General features: G+C 43.8%; 1 protein-coding gene across 2 annotated transcripts in view; it reads right to left on the bottom strand.

Moving 5' to 3' along the window:
• Positions 1 to 17,636, bottom strand: part of pex14 (peroxisomal biogenesis factor 14) — a 213,854-nt gene extending 196,218 nt beyond the window's left edge. For both annotated transcript variants that reach the window (XM_069918487.1, XM_069918489.1), the window contains exon 1: positions 17,462 to 17,636. In XM_069918487.1, the coding sequence (XP_069774588.1) occupies positions 17,462 to 17,494 (33 nt within the window). In that variant the 5' untranslated portion in view covers positions 17,495 to 17,636. The remainder of the gene's footprint in view (positions 1 to 17,461) is intronic.
• Positions 17,637 to 17,911: the final 275 nt, after the last annotated feature.

Below are 17,911 nucleotides of genomic sequence, written 5' to 3'. Positions count from 1 at the left end.
ATAAATGTAAGATATAAATTAGTACAATATAATTTTTTGCATCAATTACATCTCACGCCACAGAAATTAAACAATTTATCGGACCAATGTGTTAGATGTGGCGAGGAGGTAGGAACTTGTTTTTACATTCAACTGGGTTATGTTCTAAACTAAGGCCGTTTTGGGTTGATCTAGGAAATTTCCTAGACCAGATCAATCACAGGAATTAACTTTCCACAAAACCCAGATATATTCTTACTGGGTAATATTACAACACCCAACCCCAACCAACCATTTTTCCCCTGCAGCCGCTGCAACCGTGTCTGCCTGTCCCGCATCGGACTTGTCAGCCACAAACGAGCCTGCAGCTGACGTGGACTTTTACCCCCTCCATAAATCTTCGTCCGCGAAGCCAAGCCAAAGAAGAATATTACAGGGATAGGACTAAATTGAAACTATCTAAATATCAAACAAAATTTGATAAAACTGCATTGGCAGTGACTAGAAAATGTATAGCAGTTGCATGGAAGTCTGATTCACATCCAGGTAAGGAGCATTGGAAGCAGAGATGCATAGTTGTGGTCCCCTTGAGAAAGTTACCTATAACTTAAGAAATAAGTATGACATTTTTTTTACAAGTTTGGTGTCCACATTTAAAAATCTCTGGTGTAAATCTTTAATTATGTTCATCCTAATCCTCGAAACCTGCACTGATCTTCTCCAAAGAAAATTAATTGAATATGAATTTATGATCAGTGGAGTGTGCAGCTCTCTGCAATCCATTCTGCTTTTCTTTACTCTTGCATTTCTTTCCAAATCTATCTTTTTCTTTGGGATTTTTTTGGGTGAGGAGGTTGGGGTATAACCATCATGGAGTAAATACTGGATTTACTTTTGAACTTATATTTTTAATTTTGTAATTGACTGCATGTATGGTCAAAATTTTAAATAATTTAATTTTAAAAATAAACGTCTGAGCCACGCCTGTAAGTCCAGATCTGACCTCAAATGTTCTAAAATAATATACTCAGGTCTGATAGCTGGGCTACAGGTTGCAGGCTTCTCTTTGCAACTAGGTGAGGAATCAGTTCACACTACTGGCATCCTCTAGGACAGGGATTCCCAACCTTTTTGTTCCTCTGTACCCCTTGGGCATTTTTATAGTTTCCTGTGTACCCCTAAAAATTAAGGATTAAAAAAACACGACATTGTGCAATCTGACTGCAGATTACAACACCATGTATTGCACAGTAATGATTACTCTCTCAGACCCAATGTACCCCCTGAAAAGTGCAAATGTACCACTAGGGGTACATGTACCCCAGGTTGGAAACCCATGCTCTAGGACAAAGGTCTCCAAAGTGGTTGATATCAACCCCTAGGGGTCCATGGGTTCATCCAAGGGGTCGAAAGCAAGGGCGAATCTACAGAAAATTGCACCTCTCAAAGGGGTGGCCAACCTCTTGTGAGAGCTGGCATTGGTGGTCAACCTCTCACAGGAACAGCCACCATGTTGCATTTGGCTTCGGTGTCTAATATGCTGAGAGCAAACAGGAGGATGAATGGCGGATGGCCTGCACCATCAACCCCCCACCTCAGACAATGCTGCCACCAACCCCAGACAGCGCTCACACCCCAACCCCCCATGCAAAGAACTCTTCAATCCCTGGGGGTTGATGAGGGATCAAAGATTCCATTAAGGGAGCGATCCATTATAGGGCCCTGCTCTAGGAATAGACATTATTTGCAATAGCTCAAGTATTTTTTTAAATAACCAACAGACTAAAATTTATTATTTATCCTTTCCAAATAACTGTTTTATTGACACAAACATTACTAACATTGCCCAAAAAGGTAAGAGCAGAATTGGTCAACCTCTGCAGACCTATTAATGTAATTTACTGATTTGGAAGGAACTACAACCTAATTGAACAAACACAACTAGGAGTCTGAGTGGCAAAAACTGCAGAGTGTACACAGCAACAAAATTCTACTGTGTTTCAACAACCCCTGTTAATACAATCCAATGATCAATTGACTGCCATTTAAATAAACTGCAGCTGAAGATATACAAGACATTGGTGACGCCAAATTTTGCAGTATTGTGTGCAGTTTTGGTCACCTAACTGTAGGGAAGATGGAAAGAGTGCAGAGAAGATTTATGAGGATGTTGCCCAGACTTCAGGAACTGAGTTTTTGGGTAAGGTTAATAAACAGGTTAGGACTGGAGTGTAAAAGAATGAGGGGAAATTTAATAGAGGTATTTAAAATTATGAGGGGTAATCGACAGATTAAATGTAGATAAGCTTTTTCTACTGAGGGTAGACAAGATACAAACCAGAGGACATGGGTTAAAGGTAAAAGGAGAAAAGTTTCGGGGAAACTTCTTCAGAGAGTGGTGGGAGTGTGAAACGAGCTGCCAGCTGAAGTGGTAAATGCGATTCAACATGTAAGAATTTGGACAGGTGCTTGGATGGGAGGGGTATGGAGGGCGACGAAATGGGTGCAGGTCAATGGGACTAGGCAGAATAGTTTGGAATAGACTAGAAGGGCCAAAGAGGATGTTTTTGTGCTGTAATGTTCCGTGATTCTAAGTGACTTTAGTGATCCACTATTTCCCCTGAACCTCTGCCACGTTCAGCGTGTTGCATCACTGATCCAATCACACTCTCCCTTATAATTTTCACCTGAACTAATTAGTTTATTTGTGTACACATTAAAAAGCTGCTTACGATTCCAAAATATTAAAATCCTTCCAAACCGGATTTGTATTTCAAGCAGTCTGAAAAAAATTAGCAATTTTCCCTAGATTTAATTAAAAATTAAGAGTGAAATAGCAAGGTTCCCTCCCTGGTGCATCTTCCTTCTTATCTGGAAACCTTATTACCTGCTTTTAAATCAATTTCATACCCAGCAGTTTGCTGTTTCCTCTTCTGCACCTCGCTCCCTTAATGAAATCTTTCTGAATACCCAACATCTCCATTTCTTCAGGTTAATTAAATATAATCCTAATATCCTGAATTATTGCCAAACACACTTTAAAATTATTTACACCCTCCAGATATATAGTTTCAAAATCTTTACCTGAAACCCAGGAATAATCTGTCTATGGTTTCCTAGCACACCTCTCAAGTAGTTATAAAACAAAACACAGTCAGAGCAATACTTACATTATTAAAATAATTTGACATCAATCACAAGACCCTTCGAGGTACAGCCAAGTAATACATTAATTCCAGGAACAGACCTCTCAGCCCACTATTAACTGCAACTCCCATTGAATCAATCACTTTCATGTGACAAATAGGATGAGCCCAAGTTACAATGGGTAACTTTAACCATCTCCTTGAAAGGACACAGTTGTTTGATTGCTCGTTACATTTCCCTTGAACTGATTATTATCCCACAGGCAATCAATCGATTAATACTGACCAGGTGAAATCCAAGCACACATTTATCCTTGTAGTCCAGGTAAAACTTTTTATCAACCACGAATGAAGCTGTGGATTTTTTTTCTAAAGTACTTGTTCACTGCAGAGAGTAAGCATTTCAGTACATGGGCACATTGAACATGTATGACAGTAAACTCATTATCCTATACATTGTACAATTATACCATCTCCTTTGTCACGTCAAAGTACAGGGCACTATAAGAGAGGAAATGAATTTTCCCCAGTGAGTTCTCAAATGCACCAAAATATTCAAAGAGTAAAATGCTGGAGGAGCTCAGCTGGTCATGCAGTGTCCATAGGAGATAAAGATATATAACCAAAGTTTCAGGCCTGAGCCCTTGGTCAAGGTGTGAGCAAAAAGCAGGCAGTGAAATGAGTGCCTGAATAAAAAGATTGGAGGAGGAAGACAGATTGAAGGGCTCAGGCCCGAAATATTGGTTACACATCTTTGCTTCCCATGGACGCTGCGTGTCCTGCCAAGTTCTCCCAGCATTTTCTGCTGCAATTACAGCATCGTGTTTCACAAAATATTCAAACCATTGTGTTTCACAAAATATTCAAACAGTTGCCAGATAAAAGCTGTGTTGTACCACCTGTGAGGGTTTAATCATTCTTTTATGCATAGGTAGCATGATCCTAAAAATTGTTCATGGCGAAACATATTACAGTAAAACTTCTGGTATCCAGCACCTGTGGGAATTGGTTGTGCCAGATAAGCAGGTTTTCCTGTTGCTTTGAGACTCACCCCTACAATTCCCAACTGTTTAAAAGACAAACTTATGATAAAAGTTTACAAATAAAGCCTTACCAATAAATTTAATATACTAATAAAGACTCTATCGAAGCAGGGATAAGTAGACACATAAAGAATCACCCTAATAGTGAGTGGCATCAACCAACAGGCCCATTTTATCCTGGGCAACGCCATTTTATCCTGGGCAACGCCATTTTATCCTGGGCAACGCCATTTTATCCTGGGCAACGCCATTTTATCCTGGGCAACGCCATTTTATCCTGGGCAACGCCATTTTATCCTGGGCAACGCCATTTTATCCTGGGCAACGCCATTTTATCCTGGGCAACGCCATTTTATCCTGGGCAACGCCATTTTATCCTGGGCAACGCCATTTTATCCTGGGCAACGCCATTTTATCCTGGGCAACGCCATTTTATCCTGGGCAACGCCATTTTATCCTGGGCAACGCCATTTTATCCTGGGCAACGCCATTTTATCCTGGGCAACGCCATTTTATCCTGGGCAACGCCATTTTATCCTGGGCAACGCCATTTTATCCTGGGCAACGCCATTTTATCCTGGGCAACGCCATTTTATCCTGAGCAACGCCATTTTATCCTGGGCAACGCCATTTTATCCTGGGCAACGCCATTTTATCCTGGGCAACGCCATTTTATCCTGGGCAACGCCATTTTATCCTGGGCAACGCCATTTTATCCTGGGCAACGCCATTTTATTCAAACACAACTTTATTCAAACACCTGCTACGAGCAAGGCACTCAGCTGGGTGAATATTTGCTCCCATCACCAAAGGTTTAGGTGTTACTTCAGAGAACATTTATAATTTTAAAACTTTTATTTAAATGTTTATTTATTTTAATGGTTTTAATTTATTTATCTATCTTGGGTTTTTTTTTGCCAATTGCTTGAATTCCAGTTAACAGGGCTTTCACTGTATTCAGTTTCTGTTTTGTGTTCTCAGTTTGGAATCATTTTAAAACACAAACAACACCAAGAATACGTGGTGTGAAAATGTAGAGCTCAGTGAACAAAGGCAACTAGCAAAATAACCAAAAGTTGTACAGTAAAACTCCATTAATCAAAATCAAAGTTCAGATTTATTGTTATAGGACATCTGGAGATTTTTTTTTCCCTGCACGCCAGGCAGAATTTCTACTTTAATCCAGTGCTCCCATGATTTTAGAGACAAATCCTAACAAATTTTCCAGACTTTGGGATTTTATACTAAAACGATTTGATTTTTTTTAAAAAACAGATGTAATCTAGTAGAATAACGTGTTTCAATTACTCCATTAAGTTTTAAAAGGAGGGAATCAAGCCAGTTGAGAGTGCATAAGAATTGAATCCCCAGTGTGTTAAAGGGAAGAATGGGCAGTGGAAAAAGGGGACAGTCCAAACATTTCTGACCAACTCGGCCCACAACGCTCATCGTGCGCTATCAGTCAGGTGAGCTGGGGGTGACTGCTTGGGATGGAGGGCCAGGGATGAGTCTGCCCCGAACAGTGACTGACTGCATTATATCAGGTGAGATGTAAATTAACCCTTTTCTATTGCTAGATAAATTGGCTTACTATGTTTTATTTGTGAAATACATACGCTTGTTTATAGTGTTAATTAGTTGTTCTTTTAAATTAGCAGTAGCCCTCATATCAAGGAGGGGTATGTGTCGATGTGTGCAGTAGTGGTAAACTCAATTGCATTATTCAAAAGGGACCTTCTAAAGAAACTGGGAAGAGGAACTAAATACTACATGTAGATGTCTGGACTCAAGAGGCCGAAAGGTGTCCTTCCACACTGTTCAATGCTATAAAGTTTCAAGGGAGCATCCTGTTTGATGTCACTGTATGCCAGCATACATATAAAATGCCTTCTGTGCACTAACATGACGTACCAGCAGTCAGCTTGACATGTTCAATGAAGATGTCCAGCACTCGGGACCACAAGTTAAAAAAAAATCAATAATTAATTGCATGAATGGTCAAGTTACTTTTTAAAAACACAAATTTATGTACCAAAAAAAGTTTATATTCAATGGATTAAATGAAGAGATAGATGTCTTGATCATGAGAGGAGAGAGTCAAGTGGTCTATTCTTGTTCTTCACATCCTATCCCAAACAAGCGAGCTCATTGTACAAATGGATGTGAAAGTCTCCTTAACAATTAATAGCACCAGATAGCACTGGAATTAGCGCACCTGCAAACATGTAGAAAATGGCAGACCTGCCACTGGTGTGGACCCGGAAGAGCTCCAAAAGGTTTCAACTGCCCAACCCCAATGCTGGCAGCTCTATACAGGCTTTAAATAGTCTCTTAAAGAAGCAGGCGGTGTTTTTAAGTAAAATCCTGCAACGGCAGGATCTGCACCCAAGATGGCAGTGATGTCCATGCAGTTGGGGGTGGGGTCACAGATGCTGAGGGAGCAGCAGACAGACGTAGGGCACCAGAAAAAGGAAGAACACTCCCTGTTGAGAAGAAGCAGAGATGGCCTTACAAGGAAGGTGACCTTGGCAATGGGCCAGCAAGGGGCTCAGTAGTCGAGGGAGCAACACGGGCTGTGGGAGACGCAGTCGAGGTAACCGCATGGGCTGTGGGAGACTAGGTATCGGAACTGGATTTAGAGAGGGTGCTGAGGGCAAGATGGGCTTCCAAAGGCCCTCTGTCACTGAAGGCTTCCCGATCGTGTCGGAGGGTTGGATCTGGAGCTCTGGTTGCTAACGACTACAGGAGGGCTGGAGGGAAATCCACAGACACACAGTTATTCTGATCAGACTCTCTTTTGCTTCTCTTTCATACTGCAAGGGGCACCAGCTAATACTAATGGTGTCTCTTTGTCTGCCTTATGGCAGACAGAAGTTAAAGTATATCATGTATATTACATTTTTAATGTACAGGATTATTCTGTGACAATAAAAGGAATTTTGACATGTTTCTGGAAAGCCACAGTTGACATACCCGCACTTACAAGGACATGCTCTCATTGACAGCAAAGATGGTCTTAACAGCTTGCTTTCCAACAGATTTCTCAGTTGGGGAAATATGAAGGTGAACCTGAACAAAACTGATCTTGGTCATATTGTATAAATAAACAACACTATTTCAAATGAGCAGGATGCAGTGCAGGTATAACATAAAGTTTTAATAAGATGAAGAAAAATGCTATTTTAAAATGGATTATTTATTCAAAAGCGAATCCAGAATTAGGCTGATTCTTAAAATAGAAAATAGTTCCACAGCCCATGGATTTTCTGAGCCCAAAACACAATGGGCAGAGAATGAGTAACTTAACTCATTTTGCATTAAACCAGGATTATTAAGCCTAATGCTTTTAGCATCGGGTACATCTCTAACATCACTCAAAACATTTCTGAATAGAAATAAGCATGGAAATATCATTACTTCGAACATTTGATCAATTTCAAAATCTTTCCAATGGCCCACTCTTCCAATAAGAAAGCCAGACCGAGTTACTTGAATTTAACAAAGCACGAAAACAGTAGAAAGATCTTATAGAACCATTTACCGAAAGTGAGGAATAACAATCAGATTTATCGTCACGAACATGTGTCACGAATTTTGTTGTTTTACAGCAGCAGTATTGTGCATTACAGGTTCAAAAATCCGACAAATTACAGATCCAAGAATACAAGATTTTTAAAAATAAATGACTAGTGCACAAAGAGAGGTCGGGCAATGCGATAATTTGCTTCCTGGTTCTGGGCAACTCAGTACAACCGCCATGGACAAAGGATGAATGCCATATATTTTCCTGTCACATCACTAGCTCCAGATTATTCCTCCAAAGTTTATCTCTGCATAATGCCACAAATTATCAGGAATATTCAAGTTCATTTATCGCCACATGATGTAGTGATAGCTTGTTTTGCAAGTAGACCAATTAAGCATTAATACATTGTACAAGTAATATACAGTACACAAGTGCAGTTACAGAGAGAAATCAGATAGTCCCAAGCAAAGGCAACATAATTTTTGCTGTTCATTCAGGAGTCTGATAACAGATGGAATGAAAGAGTCCTGTGGTACATGAATCTTCATCCTGACTGGGGTTGGGGATGGGGGGGTGGGGGGGGGGGGGGGGGGGGGGAGGTGGAATTAAGATATTGTGGCTGGGCTGGGATGCCTTTTAACATGTTGATTGCTTTTCGAAAGCAGAGGCATTTATATATCAAGACAATGGAGGGGAAGTGGTGGTGGGTGGGTGTGATCGCCTGAGCCATGTTCACAACCCTTTGCAGTACCACACAGTGATGCATTCTGATAATGGTGCTCCAGTAAATGTTGTTAAAGAATACAGATTACATCCTGCACTTTCTTGATCATTGCAATGTCATGAGTAAACCAGGATTAGACATTAGAGAGGATTACACAGAGGAACTTAAAGCTATCTACCATCTCCACCATAGCAATGTTGATGCAGACTGGGGACTGCTCCTTTCCGGAAATCTATAGCCAGCTCCTTGGTCTTGTTGATATTGGGAGAAGAGGTTGATGTTCTGGCACCAAGCTGATCTCCCTTCTGGACTCGTCATTAGAGATCCTGCCCTCAATAGTGATGACATCCACAAATTGAAGATGGAATGATGTTCCAATGGTGTCACGTAGTCAAGGTGGTACAGGGAGTGCAGAAGGGTGTACATGTAAAATTGTGGGGCCCTAGTGTTGAGAATAATCATGGAGATGTACTATCAACCAATTCTCATTAATTGCAACCTCAGGATAGAAAGTCATGAATCGAATTGCAGAGGGTGCTGAGACCAAGGTCATGTAGTTTGGGGCAGAATTTATTTGGTGTTGAAAGCAGAGCGATCGTCAATAAACAGCAGTCTGACGTAGGTGTACTGGTTGTTCAGGTGTACCAGAGCTGAGTGCAAGGACAGGGAGATGGTATATGCTGTAGAGTTGTGGCAGCGGTATGCAAAATTGGGATGGATCGAGGGATGCTGGTAGACTCAAGTTAATGTGAGACATTACCAACCTCTCGATGCACTTCACGATGGTGGATGTCAGAACTACAGGTAGTCATTTAGGACTGTCACTTCATTTCTCATAAGCACCGACCGTTATGATACAGGTACTCCTCAATTTACAATGGGGTTCCATAACAGCAAACCCATCACAAGACAAAAAAAATCATGTCGCAAAAGAGGACAGCTATACCTTGTATAACACCGACAATGTCGTATCAATTCCCACACTGATCCCACTGCCCCACTCTCGCCCAACCACACTGGATCAGTCCCCACACTGATCCCACTGCCCCACTCTCTCCCAACAACACTGTATCAGTCCACACACTGATCCCTCTGCCCAAATCTATCCCACCAACACTATCAGTCACCACACTGATCCCACTGCCCCACTCTCTCCCAACAACATTGTATCAGTCCCCACACTAATCCCACTGTCCCACTCTCTCCCAACAACACTGTATTAGTCCCCACACTGACCCCAAAGGCCCACTCTCTCCCAACACCACTGTATCAGTCCCCACACCGATCACAGAGGCCCACTCTCACCCACCAACACTGTATCAGTCCCAACACTGATCCCACTGCCCCACACTCTCCCATCAACACTGTATCAGTACCCACACTGATCGCAGCACCCCACTCTTTCCCAACACAACTGTATCAGTCCCCACACTGATCCCAAAGGCCCACTCTCTCCCAACACCACTGTATCAGTCCCCACACTGATCCCACTGCCCCACTCTCTCCCCACAACACTGTATCAGTCCCCACACTAATCCCACTGCCACACTCTCTCCCAACAACACTGTATCAGTCCCCACACTAATCCCACTGCCCCACTCTCTCCCAACAACACTGTATCAGTTCCCACACTAATTCCACTGCCACACTCTCTCCCATCAACACTGTATCAGTCCCCACAATGATCCCAGAGACTCATTCTCTCCCAACAGTATATCAGACCCCACACTGATCCCACTGCCCCACTCTCTCCCAACAACACTGTGTCAGTCCCCACACTGATCCCAGAGGCCAACTCTCTCCCAACAACACTATCAGTCCCCACACTAATCCCACTGTCCCACTTTCTCCCAACAACACTGTATCAGTCCCCACACTGATCCCAGAGGATCACTCTCTCCCAACAACATTGTATCAGTCCCCACACTGATCCCACTGCCCCACTCTCTCCCAACAACACTGTATCAGTCCCCACACCAATCCCTCTGCCCCACTCTCTCCCAACAACACTATATCAGTCCCCACACTGATCCCAGAGGCCCACTCCCTCCCAACACCACTCTATCAGTCCCCACACTGATCCCAGAGGCCCACTCTCTCCCAACACCGCTGTATCAGTTCTGCCCCACTCTCTCCCAACAACACTGTATCAGTCCCCACACTGATCCCACTGCCCCACTCTCTCCCAACAACACTGTATCAGTCCATACACTGATCCCTCTACCCAAATCTATCCCACCAACACTATCAGTCCCCACACTGATCCCACTGCCCCACTCTCTCCCAACACCACTGTATCAGTCGCCACACTAATCCCATGGCCACACTCTCTCCCAACAACACTGTATCAGTTCCCACACTAATTCCATTGCCCCACTCTCTCCCAACAACACTATCAGTCCCCACACTGATCCCACTGCCCAACTCTCTCCCAACAACACTGTATCAGTCCATACACTGATCCCACTGCCACACTCTCTCCCAACAACACTATCAGCCCCACACTGATCCCACTGCCCCACTCTCTCCCAACAACACTGTATCAGCCCCACACTGATCCCACTGCCCCACTCTTTCCCAACAACACTGTATCAGTCCCCACATTGATCCCAGAAGCCCCCTCTCTCTCCAGTTGTCAGACCCCTCACTGATCCCACTGCCCCACTCTCTCCCAACAACACTGTATCAGCCCCACATTGATCCCACTGCCCCACTCTTTCCCAACAACACTGTATCAGTCCCCACATTGATCCCAGAAGCCCCCTCTCTCTCCTGTTGTCAGATCCCACACTGATCCCACTGCCACACTCTCCCCCAACAACACTGTATCAGTCCCCACACTTATCCCACTGCAGCAATCTCCCAACAACACTGTATCAGTCCCCACACTGATCCCAGAGGATCACTCTCAACCAACAACATTGTATCAGTCCCCACACTGATCCCACTGTCCCACTCTTTCCCAACAACACTGTATCAGTCCCCACATTGATCCCAGAAGCCCCCTCTCTCTCCTGTTGTCAGATCCCACACTGATCCCACTGCCACACTCTCCCCCAACAACACTGTATTAGTCCCCACACTTATCCCACTGCAGCAATCTCCCAACAACACTGTATCAGTCCCCACACTGATCCCAGAGGATCACTCTCAACCAACAACATTGTATCAGTCCCCACACTGATCCCACTGTCCCACTCTTTCCCAACAACACTGTATCAGTCCCCACATTGATCCCAGAAGCCCCCTCTCTCTCCCGTTGTCAGACCCCACACTGATCCCACTGCCCCACTCTCTCCCAACAACACTGTATCAACCCCACACTGATCCCACTGCCCCACTCCTTCCCAACAACACTGTATCAGTCCCCACATTGATCCCAGAAGCCCCCTCTCTCTCCTGTTGTCAGATCCCACACTGATCCCACTGCCTCACTCTCTCCCAACAATGCTGTATCAGCCCCACACTGATCCCACTGACCCACTCTCTCCAACAGCACTGTTTTGGACCCTACAAGCTTTCCAAATGAACTAAAAGTGATTGAACAAGAGGGCTACAGAGAATTCACCTTCAAAGAATTATCAACATTTATTAGAAAAATTATCGATGCTTTAGATTACCTAAAACATATTACATGACAGTAAATAAATGACAGTCACACTTTTGTTCCATCGTAAGTCGGACCATCGTAAGTCGGTGTAGTGACTTTCTTGAAGCAGGTGGGTACTTAAGCCTGTTTGAGAGGTTGAAGAGTTCTGTGAATACTTCCTCCATCAGGCCTATGCAGGCATGGAGGACACATCCAGGGAGTGCGCTTGGATCTGTCACTGTCTGCAGGTTCACTTCAGTGAGCCAAACTGAGATCTGCAGCAGTGACCGGATGTACGGGAGTGCATGAGGTAAGAGAAGCGTGTTCCACTGGCTTGTTGGCCTCCTTCAGTGAACACAGAATGTGTTGAGCTCACCCAGGAGGGATGCACTGTCATTTGCTATTCTGCCTGATTTTGCTCTGTCTGTGGTAACATCCATGCCCCACCACTAGGCTCAAGTGTCCATGAAGATTGTCTGTCACTTAAGTCTGGTTCTGCCCCTTGGCATGGCTGATGGCCTTGCGCAGGTCATACTGGCTTTGTGTTATAGGGCTGGGTCTCCTGACTTGTACACCATGTTCCTGGCCTTCAAGCGGCACTATGGCAATAGTGACTACTGGCAACTAGATTCTGACTCAGGCCCTGTGTCCCTCCCCCTCCCCTTCCCCCTCCCCTTCCCCCTCCCCCTCCCCCTCCCCCTCCCCCTCCCCCTCCCCCTCCCCCTCCCCCTCCCCCTCCCCCTCTCCCTCCCCCTCTCCCTCCCCCTCTCCCTCCCCCTCTCCCTCCCCCTCTCCCTCCCCCTCTCCCTCCCCCTCTCCCTCCCCCTCCCCTTCCCCATCCCCCTCCCTCTCCCTCCAGGAGGGCAACTTTTTTGAAAAATCACAATGAAATGCAGAAACAAAATAACATAACAGATACTGAGGTTTACTTGCGTTATTTTTGAATAATGTCAAACTTCATGCTGCAGGATTAAGGATTTGGAGGAGGGTGACATTTGGCACAATGTGCCAAAATGAGAAGCATCATTCCTTAAAATATTCCACAATATGATTTTATCCCTCTCAACCAAAACAAAACTATTAAGTTAAACAATTTCATTTTGCTTCTAACAATTCCAAGAACAACTAATATGGGAATATAAAAGTGAAGGAAAAACAAACAGAATGATCAGATTGAAGCATTTGAGCTGCGCAAGAGTCATTAGTGAAATGGAGAAACTTACAACCATTATTTGATACAACAGAAGAAACAGAATCCTTTAAAGCATTCTTGTTCCTCATACATGAAGCAAACAACAACAAAAAAACAAGGTACTCAACAAGTCCACCAGCTTCATGGAGAGAAAATTCCTGGACAATAATACTTGTCGCACTACTTGAGGATTAGGAATCTAGAATTTGGTTGACATGAACAGCTGAGACCATTCAGCATCTTGTAACAATATCCATCATTTTGTGTTTGTGCTATGAAACTCTTGTTCCAAGAGCAATTCTCAACATTGGTAACAATATAGCTTCTTCACATCCATGCAGGTTACATTACATTACACTTCAGTCAGTCTTCACTGAGGATCAATGTTTCCCATTAAACAGACAATGGATAGCAAAATCTACTAAGTGAAGCACTGGAGTTACACATTTACAAGTTCCATTAGTACCGTAAACCAAATTAATAAACCAAGAAAAAAAAAACAATTAGAAACAAGACCTGAAGGTGACAGTACTTATAACCCATCTTTAAGTAAACAAAACTCAAATTCCAACCAACTAAATGAACCTACATCTAAGCTTACTACTTGCAGTTGGACTTTACAATCTGATAATAGAGATTGAAATGAAACTCAACAGTGCAAGTCCAAAGAATAACATGGCCCATAAAATTGAGTCATAAAATTGACTTTCTCCATTAGGAAGGTCAACGGATCCTATTCTGTCATCAGTACCCAGACACAGTCAAGTGCTGACTGTATTTGGGTACCCAAGAACCAAAATTTGATCAAATTCACAATATTAATCATGAACCATAGAACACCATTAATCCAAATATTTTATGGTTACTGAAATACTTTCTGAATGGTAACTGTTCAGGGCTTTCTTTCTTCTCACTGGGCCATGTGCTTTTCGAACTTTAAGGCAGACTCTTGATAAGGAAGGGGATTACTGCAGGTACAATACGATCAGTCTCAGTGCAGAGCTCTGAGAAGTCCAGGAATCTACCCTAATACATGATCAATAAGCAGCTCATATTTACATAAAGTAAATAGAAAAGCTAAAAAAAAAATTGGCTGCAGTTTATTGATAGGATATTAAATGCAAAAAATGAGCAGGAAAGGGCTTTGGCAAATACTAGAGCGCATCGGATGTCCCCCAAAGTTCCTCAACATGATTATCCAACTGCACGAAAACCAACAAGGTCGGGTCAGATACAGCAATGAGATCTCTGAACCCTTCTCCATTAACAATGGCGTGAAGCAAGGCTGTGTTCTCGCACCAACCCTCTTTTCAATCTTCTTCAGCATGATGCTGAACCAAGCCACGAAAGACCCCAACAATGAAGACGCTGTTTACATCCGGTACCGCACGGATGGCAGTCTCTTCAATCTGAGGCGCCTGCAAGCTCACACCAAGACACAAGAGAAACTTGTCCGTGAACTACTCTTTGCAGACGATGCCGCTTTAGTTGCCCATTCAGAGCCAGCTCTTCAGCGCTTGACGTCCTGCTTTGCGGAAACTGCCAAAATGTTTGGCCTGGAAGTCAGCCTGAAGAAAACTGAGGTCCTCCATCAGCCAGCTCCCCACCATGATTACCAGCCCCCCCACATCTCCATCGGGCACACAAAACTCAAAACGGTCAACCAGTTTACCTATCTCGGCTGCACCATTTCATCAGATGCAAGGATCGACAATGAGATAGACAACAGACTCGCCAAGGCAAATAGCGCCTTTGGAAGACTACACAAAAGAGTCTGGAAAAACAACCAACTGAAAAACCTCACAAAGATAAGCGTATACAGAGCCGTTGTCATACCCACACTCCTGTTCGGCTCCGAATCATGGGTCCTCTACCGGCACCACCTACGGCTCCTAGAACGCTTCCACCAGCGTTGTCTCCGCTCCATCCTCAACATCCATTGGAGCGCTTACATCCCTAACATCGAAGTACTCGAGATGGCAGAGGTCGACAGCATCGAGTCCACGCTGCTGAAGATCCAGCTGCGCTGGATGGGTCACGTCTCCAGAATGGAGGACCATCGCCTTCCCAAGATCGTGTTATATGGCGAGCTCTCCACTGGCCACCGTGACAGAGGTGCACCAAAGAAAAGGTACAAGGACTGCCTAAAGAAATCTCTTGGTGCCTGCCACATTGACCACCGCCAGTGGGCTGATAACGCCTCAAACCGTGCATCTTGGCGCCTCACAGTTTGGCGGGCAGCAACCTCCTTTGAAGAAGACCGCAGAGCCCACCTCACTGACAAAAGGCAAAGGAGGAAAAACCCAACACCCAACCCCAACCAACCAATTTTCCCCTGCAACCGCTGCAATCGTGTCTGCCTGTCCCGCATCGGACTTGTCAGCCACAAACGAGCCTGCAGCTGACGTGAACTTTTTACCCCCTCCATAAATCTTCGTCCGCGAAGCCAAGCCAAAGAAAGAAATGCAAAAAGTAAGTAGGTTGCTTTTTGAATTTATAGTGCCTCAGCGAGACGACATCTGGTGTATCATTCAATGTTAGGTTTTTATTTAAGGGTGATGATACATTAGATGCAGCTCAGAAAAGGTTTACTAAACTAATACCTGGAATGATACAGCTGACTTACAAGATTGGACAGGCTAGATTTATAAAACCCAAAGTTTAAAAGTGACAGATAAAATTCAAAATCAATGTGCAAGATCTTGTTTGTGGGAATAGTTTAAAACTTCAGGGTCAGTTCTATAGATGTCAATGAAAACAAAAAATAAAATTATAGTGGCACAGAGAGATACAGGCCTTTCAGCCCATCAAGTTCACGCACACCATAACCACCCATTAAACGAATTAATCTCATATTCAACCACACACACTGGGAACAATTTACAGTAGCTAATTAAGCCATTAACCTGCATGACTGTGGATTGTTGGAGGAAAATCCACACTACTAGAGGGAAAATGTGTAGACTTCACATAAATTGAGTGCAGGTCTCTGGAGGTGAGGCAGCAGTTCTCCCAGTTGTAACACTATGACATCCTCAGAGAACTCCTCAGTCTTTAGAACTCAAAAGAATAATGGAAGCAGTCTTTAAATAGTATGGGATGGAAAGACAGAAGAGGGGTCCATGCATACCAGGAGAAGGGTTAAGAGACCAGTAGTGAATGGGAAGGAAGAGGGTAAAGACAGGGTCAGGGTCCCGTAAAATGGAAGTGGAGTCTGAAAGATAACTGGAGAAGGATTAATGTCTTCAGACACTGTGGTTGAAGTAAAAACACAATGCTGGGGAAACTCAGCAGGTCAAACAGTGCCCTTTATATAGCAAAGGTAAAGATACACTAAGATCTGAAGAAGGGAGTCATCAGCAAGAGGTAGATGCCCGAGTCCTTCATTAACGTATAAGTAAACTCGGGCGCCTACCTACATTTTGCTTAACCCTTGATGAAGGGCTCAAACCCACAACATTGGTTATGTATCTGTATCTTATATATATATATATATATATAATCTTATATACATATATATATATATATATAATCTTATATACATATATATATATATATATATATAATCTTATATATATATATATATATATATATAATCTTATATACATATATATATATATATATATATAATCTTATATATATATATATATAATCTTTTATATATATAATCTTATATATATATATATATATAATCTTTTATATATATATATTATCTTAGATATATATATAGATATATATATCTATATCTATATACATACATACATACATAGATCTATCTATATGTTACAAAATGTAAATCTTTGCTATATAAAGTGCACTGTTTGACTGCTGAGATTCCCCGCCATTGTGCTTTTACGTTATTTTTAAGGGGTTCGAGTGGGAAGTCAAAAAGGAAAGGTGGGGAACCAGGTGTGGAACTGCTGATCCTCTCGCAAAGTGGGGGTGACATAAGAGGGCCCCGAGCCATTCGGCCTCCCACCTTCAGGCTGACAGTCGGGTGGGGAGAAGCGGGTGCCCGGGTGTGGAGCTGCTGACCTCGAAGAGTTGGGGAGTGGAGGGAGGGGGGGAAACGAGTGAGGGGGAGAGAGAAGGGGGAGGGGGAGAGGGAGGGGAGAGGGACACAGAGGGCCCAAGACCCCTGCTGGGGTCCCCCGCCCCTCTCCCCGCGTGCCCCCCTCCAGAGAGACGGGTTAACTGTCCACTCGCACCGTAAAGCCGAGCAGAAGCTCTGGTGTCCTGCTCCCAAAGGGAAGGGCTCCTACCTGCCGCTGCTCTGCCTGCTCGGGGGACGCCATCTTTACCGACTCAACCAATCGATCGCCGTCACTCCACCTGTCGCCGAGTTTCCCCGAGCAAGGGCTGGAGCCGGGACGACATCAATCCCTTCCCCCCTGACAGGCTCTGCTCGACCCGCTGAGTTCCTCCAGCGCCTGCACTTTCTGTTTCCGCTGCAAATTCCAGCTTCTTGTGCCCCCCCCACCGCCTTCCCGCTCAAAGCACGGCCAATCGATCACCGATCTCATCGGACGATTGGCAGCCCGTTTATTTGGAAATGATTTAATCCAACGATTTTAAAACGAATGGGTGATAATCACGGATCCAGTTTTGCTCTTGAAAAGTAAAAAATTGAAGAAACCTGGAACTAGAGCATTCTGGGAACTGTAGTTTTTAAGGCACTGAAAACCCTCCTTAGCAGTGTTTCTCAACCTTTC

Source organism: Narcine bancroftii, chromosome 2 (genome assembly GCF_036971445.1).
Source record: "Narcine bancroftii isolate sNarBan1 chromosome 2, sNarBan1.hap1, whole genome shotgun sequence".
Lineage (NCBI taxonomy): Eukaryota > Metazoa > Chordata > Chondrichthyes > Torpediniformes > Narcinidae > Narcine > Narcine bancroftii.
This window is presented reverse-complemented; position numbering and strand designations above follow the sequence as displayed.